The sequence below is a fragment of the Nestor notabilis genome, unplaced genomic scaffold (assembly GCF_000696875.1).
Source record: "Nestor notabilis isolate BGI_N333 unplaced genomic scaffold, ASM69687v1 scaffold5775, whole genome shotgun sequence".
Classification (NCBI taxonomy): Eukaryota; Metazoa; Chordata; class Aves; order Psittaciformes; family Psittacidae; genus Nestor; species Nestor notabilis.
Genome location: NW_009927762.1, coordinates 7,255 through 14,446, shown reverse-complemented (window position 1 = coordinate 14,446; position 7,192 = coordinate 7,255). Strand labels below are relative to the sequence as shown.

Genomic DNA, 7,192 nt, shown 5'->3' with positions numbered 1-7,192 from the left:
CAAAAAAAAAAAAAAAGAGGGGGGGGGGGGCTGGTGGAAATATAAAAGATAAGAAAACAAAGCAAAGAGAAGAGAGAAGACAGAAGAAAGGAAGGATGGTAGATGTTCAAGGCCAGGTTGGATGATGCTTCGAGTAGCTTGGTGTAGTATGAGGCATCCCTGAACATGGCAGGGGGCTTGGAACTGAATGATCTGAAGGTCCTTTCTAACCCAAGCCATTCTGCGATTCTGTGAAGGCTTTATTAGAGGAAATATTTACACATTAAAGAAATACAAGAAAATTTTTTGTGCTGCTAGAAATAGAGTTATATCCCATATAACATTAATTACTGAATTGCCCTTCAAGAGGCTTAAAAGTGAATGCTATTTTGAGAGATTACAATGAAAGCTGAAGTTTCAAGACAGGGCACAAAGTCCATGGGGGACCTCTCAGCTATTGGAGTAATCACTACTGGGAAGCAAAGCATTCAATTGCTAATATTGCCTTGAGGCACAATGACTGTAAGATGTACCTACACACCTCAGAAGGAAGAAACCCGTGATTTCACAGACTAAAATGCTTTGCTCTCTTTCCATCTCTATTAATATGGCAATTCCATGTTTTGGTTAGAGAGAGTCTAAATGGGTATGTATTTGATTACCTTGTATCTTTACAAAAATTTGGTTATATTTTAACTAAATAAGTGGTCATTCAAAAGATGTAATGTATAACCTCTTCCTACCCTTCTCTACTGCCTGAAATTGTTTTGATGTCATAGAATCACAGAATAGTTTGGGTTGGAAGAGATCTTCAAAGGTCATCTAGTCAAACCCCCCTGCAATGAGCAGGGACATCTCCAACTCGATCAGGTTGCACAGAGCCACATGCAGCCTGGACTTGAATGTCTCCAGGGATGGTGCATTCACCACCCCTCTGGACAACCTATTCCAGTATTTTACCACCCTCATGGTGAAAAACTTCTTCCTCACGTCCAGTCTGAATCTCCCGTCTTTTAGTCTAAACCCATCAACCCTCGTCCTATTGCAACAGGCCCTGCTAAAAAGTCTCTCCCCGTCTTTCTTATAGGCCCCTTGTAAGAACTGAAAGGCCGCAATAAGATGTCCCTAACATCTTTTCTCCAAGCTGAACAAGCCCAACTCTGTCAGCCTTTCCTTGCAGGAGTTGTGCTCCATCCCTCTGGTAACTTTTGTGGCCCTAAAATACTGTATCAACATAGTATGTCAAACACACAATGCAGTTATCAAGGCGCAATTCTGACTTCAACTGTAATGCAGACTTCAGTTACTATGAGTCTACTTAACATGTCTGTGGACAAAGTACTTGGCAGGGTTGCATTTATGTGAGCAAATAACACATACATACACTCAAGCTCTGAATGAGTTTCTTGAAGCAGTTACCCCATGTTGGTTCAACAGTCCACATTAGCAGGATTTAAAGATCTGTAGCCAGCTCTTAGCATATAAATGTACAACGATTTCAACCAAAACTAAACAGAAATCTTATCTGCACTCCACAGAAACATCATGGACCAGACTAGCTTTTGTAACATATTTGCTCTCTGATTCATGTTGTAAATTTAACCCAGCATGGTAAACCTGATACTGTTCTTGAGTCCTGAACTTACATACACACAGGCTTAAGAACTGGGTTGCATAGTTCTCTGAGGAGACCTCCCATAGTTCTCCAGAGAGAAGGCTCTGGGGAGACCTTCGAGCAGCCTTCCAATACCTTAAAGAGAGCCTACAAGAAGTCTGGAGAGGCACTTTTTACAAGGGCGCATAGTGATAGGACAAGGGGAATGGCTTTAAGCTGAAAAAGGAGAGATTTAGATTAGATATTAGGAAGAAATACTTTACTGTGAGAGCAGTGAAGCACTGGAACAGGTTGCCCAGAGAAGATGTGGCTGCCTCATCCCTGGAAGTGTTCAAGACTACACCGGATGGGGCTTTGAGCAACCTGGTCTACTAGAAGGTGACGCTGCCTGTGGCAGGGGGGTTAGGACTCAACTATGTTTAAGGTCCCTTCCATCCCAAACCATTCTATGATTCTATGATAGAAGAATGTTTGGAGTAATTTTCACTGACTGTAGTGAGTGATCCATAAATTTAGTGAGCACTCAGTGTACTTCATATTACTTCCCTTCATGTTATTAGTGAATCATATATATACAACCAAGAGATAAATCATTACATATTTTGTTGCAAAATATAATTAAACACAGACAGTAACATTTGCATTCAGCAGCAGTTTCTGCTAAACAGGAGCCAAGTACATTTCCTTCTTGGCCTCCCTTCTCCTCTCTGTTTCAATTTTGTGCAATATCAGTTAATCTCTTGTAGTTTCCTTTTTCTGGAATCATGTAGTATATAAAAGAATGTCCCCTAAATTAGCTTTTCTCCTCACATAAATAGTTATTTTCAAAACCAGGTAGGTGTATGATTTATATTCCTAAGGAACAGAAGGAATGTTATTGCTTAGACTATTATTCTACAGCTTATTCAATTATTCCCATGCATCCACATCAGAGGTCTCCAAAGAAATATGATCATGTGACATGAAATACATGCCCAGTTTACAAGAACAGAGTTCACCAAGAGGAAAAAAAAATACCCAAACTATAAAAACTTCTGTTTCTGGGTATTTTTTTTTCCCATGCTGAAATCTTGGTTTGCTTTGATTAACATGCAGCAGGGCCTAAGTCCTAAACCCCCCACAACATCAAACACCAAAAAACCCTACATCTTGCAAGGACCGGGCACATGCTGCTTCTGAACACAGAACCTGCTGAAAGATGCTGTGGACCTCTGACCACGGCCTTGAAATCACAGTATGGAAATCACCACTCTGGATAACTGATACAGGTCTTCATCAATCTGTTTAGGTGCAGAAATCCATTTCAGTTATATCTGAATCGAATTAGCTAATGTAACAGACATAATTTTATCTTTATAACCACATAGCCAGTATGTTTCCGTTCCTGCTTTTCTTTAGTATCCAAAAAGTAATGCTAAGCTGGCAAACTGTGCTTTCAGTGATCTGTGTATAATCTAACAAAGCAGCTGTGCTTAGCAGGAGCAACGGTTTTGTCTGAGCGCTAAGTGAAAACTCTTCAGAGCTCTGATAAAGCCTTTAAAAAAGAGTATTCTAAACCAAAAAGTTAATTTCCTTTATGGAATCAGGATAAGGCCAAAGATCCAATACTCAGGATCACATTACTGATGAGGGAAAAGAGAAGGTAAAATTTAGTTCATATGTCATGGAAGGGGAGAGGTGACCACCCTCTCCTACAAGAAAGGCAAATGGACCATCCTATTTCTTTCTGTTATTTCACAAGATCTTGCAGGACTATGGAAATGATCCTTTAGAACATAAGTACACCTATATTAAAGCAATATTTTCCAGTAATCTAATACAAATCCTGTTATTTTAGAAATATATGTATACTTTCTGTCTCCAAAGCAACTGCACATCTTCTACAACTAATATGCTGTAAGAAAATTTAAGAAAATATTGACAAATTTAATTAAATTAGCAAAATTTACAAGCTTTAAATACTTTGAATTTAATTCAGTGTTTAAAGAAAGAAAAACCTGCAAAGCAATTTAGCTTTCAAGGGCCACATAAAAAGTGTTCCAAAACCTTTATGTCCAATCAATCCTTGCACAAAAGATTTCAGATCTTTAATGGAAATCGTTATCTATAGCAATAATAATTTGAAACAGTAAACTCTGCAAAGATCTGCCAAATTAAAGCAACACACATTGAGATTTAGCAGAAAGACTGGGGATAAAAAAAAACCAGAGAGAAGACATAGCTCATTTCTTCTGAAACCTTCATTAAAATGTATATGCTATTGGCCCTAAGAAGACAATTTAGAAATCTATGAAGTATTAGTGCATGCCTGCCAAAAAATTAAGCCCATCTAGAAGTGCATTCCAAAGAACTTTTATCTCTGTGTGGACAATTCCATGGGATCTCTCATCCATTCTTTTGCTTATTGAAGTTGTCAGTTTCCTGGAGCAAGGACTTTCACTTCTGTACATGGACACTACTAGTATTTTACCAGTAAAGTTACCACAGCAGTACACTTTTGTTTTAAAAATTGGTAAAATGAAGAAAAAATGAATAAAAATATTTTAATGCTACTAATATTTACTTAGCATAATCCTTCATTTTAGTTCTAAAACCAGAGACCTCCATCCAAAGGAAAAAAAAAACCCAACCTGAACGTTTATTACTTTTCCAGGTATCTATTGGTTCTCTGCAGCTCACTTCTGCCTGCCAACCACATCTTTCCACAACAGCAGCAATTGTCATCACCACTATTTTTAATATACATATTATATAGAAGGGGACAGCTTCTAATGCTTGTTAAATTGCTGTAATTCTGGAGTGATTTTATTAAGTTAATAGACTCAGTGTCACTGAGATCATGGTTTGGCCCCGTTCTTTCTCATGTAATTTAAGGAACACTACAGCTTTCCAGCAGAGTGGCATGCATTTTACACATTCTGTTCTTTACAGAGAGGCACGTTTTCACCATGCCACTCTTTATATGCACTGCTCAATCTGAAGCAGGTGACCCAATTTATTGTAACAGAACATAAGGCCCAAGAGTCTGACTCCAAACTGCCACACACTTTTATGGGCTGGACCAGAGAATGTCCCAAATTTTTTGCATCATTTAATGTCTTGAAAAGGTTTTTTCAGCCAGAGCTGCCTGAATTGTTTGCATCCTGTACACGACAAACTGAACAGAGATCCAGAATTTTCCAAATGCAGGGACCACAAATAGCCTGTCTTCTGAAAGAATAAAGAAATAATTTTATCTATACATTTTGATTTATATTGAGTGCTAATTCTTTTCATATATTTTCCACTATTTAAAATATGAAAAAGAGGCTACAAACACAATAAAAAAAGAAAATATAGGGAAAAAGTGCAAACTAGGAAATGTAGCACTTTCTAGTTTCTCCACATAACACCTTGCAATTGCCTTCATTTTCTAGAGAGACAAGTAATTTTCTTCTTAAAGTAGTAAGCTTACTTGGGCTATTTGCTGGGGACCCTAAAATATTCAGGAGGGGATGCTACTTGATCACATTTTAGAATTTAGGATTTTAGAAAGTTTGAGAGTCTTGCTGAGTAAGGTGTGAATGCAGGTATTTCTCTTTGCTGTTTCATATCCATGGTTTTTGATGGACTAGCTCTCCAGAGCTGTGGTTTTCAGCCTGCAGCTGCAGAACTCCAAGTGTCTCAAGACCACATCTATTAGTTCTGAGAAAGGTGAATAAGAAAGAGAATCTGTTGTCATTTGGCTTAAAATTTTTCTATAGGAACTGAAAACCAGTGTTTTCAAGTTAACAAAGGATATTATGAATGGTACTTCATGGAATTTTACATATTTAAAGGATTATGTTTTGTTTGGAGAAGAGTTTCACTGATAAAACTTGGTGCTCCCCTCTCTGTCACAGAATCTCTCATGTTCTGGCTCATTTTCTTCTTCTTTCTTCCCAATATATCTGCAGGAAATTTCACAGTCCTCATGTTCAGCTAGGTTAGGTAACCTTTTTAGGGACTCGGGCCACTTAACATCTCCTAGTGGCTGGAGAGAAATACTAGATTAGATCTGCTATTGATGTGTATCATGAAGCCCTAATGATGGTTTATGTCCAAACCCTATCCATACTGTTTTCATAATCTGATAATTAATTTAAACAATGAGCAAAAGAAAATTATTCTAAGTCACTAACTGTTAGCAGATGAAAAAGCTGACCAGCAAACTGCCTGATGACAAACAGGCAACAATCAACAAGAGAGAGATGAACCTCATGTTTTAAAATATTACAGCTGCAAGCTAAAACTGCTAGATGCTGTCCTCACATTTCTGGAAAAAGAGATAATATGAGGAAAAATAAGCTACTCATTATAAATAAAATTAACCTGACAAAACAAAGGGATTATCATCAAGTCATGTAATGATAAGCCTTACTTCAATAGCCACTGATTTCCACTCAATTATCTTTATGCAGAGCACATACATATAGACAGTTAAAACTTGCTGGCATGGTAAAAGGCAGCTGTGACAGAGCCTCCATGGACCAATATGTATTTTCTCTAAACAGTAAAAATAAGGTCTTTTTTCCCCAAGACAACAGTCCTGTAGCAAATATTTATTTCATACCACTTACAGGAATTAGATCTAGTACCCCAAAACTAAACACCTTTTTTCAACAGCTGCTAACTGCTCAAAGTTTCTCATATTCCATTTATTGCAAATGGCAATCTCCTTTTTATTATCAACTAACTCAGCTAAGCTTTGGACAGCTGCTCATGCCTTTTATCATTTCTATTTTACATGGCTTTTGGCGGTGGTGTTTGACTTGGTTGTAGATTGGTTTGGAGGTATTTTGTGTAACTTACCTACTAGAGACTGTGAGTTAACATCCCTTCTTCGGGTGAATTGTCGTCCAGGGAGATCTTTTGCCATGACAGAAACACTGGAAAGCAGAGTGTGTCCAAACAGTAGAAAGAAGCACACAATCATTTTCTTCATCTTCAAGAAACAGAAGGACATTCAAGGATGTGAAACTGCAGTAAAGGAGAGGAGATGAGCTCTTTGATTATATAGAAAGATACACTGTAATCATGTCAGCCATCCAGCAGCCTTGCTTCTCTCCCATCACATACGAACATGCAGATACACTGGCTTGAATAATACCTACACTGTCAAAACAGAAGCTCTACCTAATAACATAGTACTTAGCAGACCCTGCATAGTGTTTGTAAGTATTAGTTGAAGTTCAAAGTGAACATTTAAAACGTACCAATTTTGAAAATCATTCATAATAATCATGTATTTTCAAAGCAAGAAAAGAAACTTTGCTTCAGTCAACCTGTCAGCATAAACAGGCTTGAGGAGGACACAAACATATTTTCATTATTCTACTCAGCACTCCTTTGCATTTTCTTAGAAATTAATTGGTTCTTGTAGTCTGAAGGATACCTGCTTCTGAAAATCTTGGAGAATTAAAAAGAAGAGAGGAAAATATATTCCAGAAACAGCAACTATAAACACAAACTGGTGGCAGCTCATGCTTCCTTTTCAGAAGACTGTCCATAGTTGCCAGCATGAAGATAACAGCAGGATGAATCTTGTTTACCCAAGGAAACTTCTGAGGACTGGCAATG

The 7,192-nt window shown here is 37.7% G+C and overlaps 1 protein-coding gene across 1 annotated transcript in view; it reads right to left on the bottom strand.

Moving 5' to 3' along the window:
* Nucleotides 1–6,491, bottom strand: part of MATN2 (matrilin 2) — a gene marked incomplete at its 3' end in the record, with an annotated part of 49,097 nt that extends 42,606 nt beyond the window's left edge. Inside the window, 1 exon segment of the mRNA XM_010014191.1 lies at nucleotides 6,425–6,491. Within this exon segment, the coding sequence (XP_010012493.1) occupies nucleotides 6,425–6,491 (67 nt within the window).
* Between the last annotated feature and the right edge of the window lie 701 nt (nucleotides 6,492–7,192).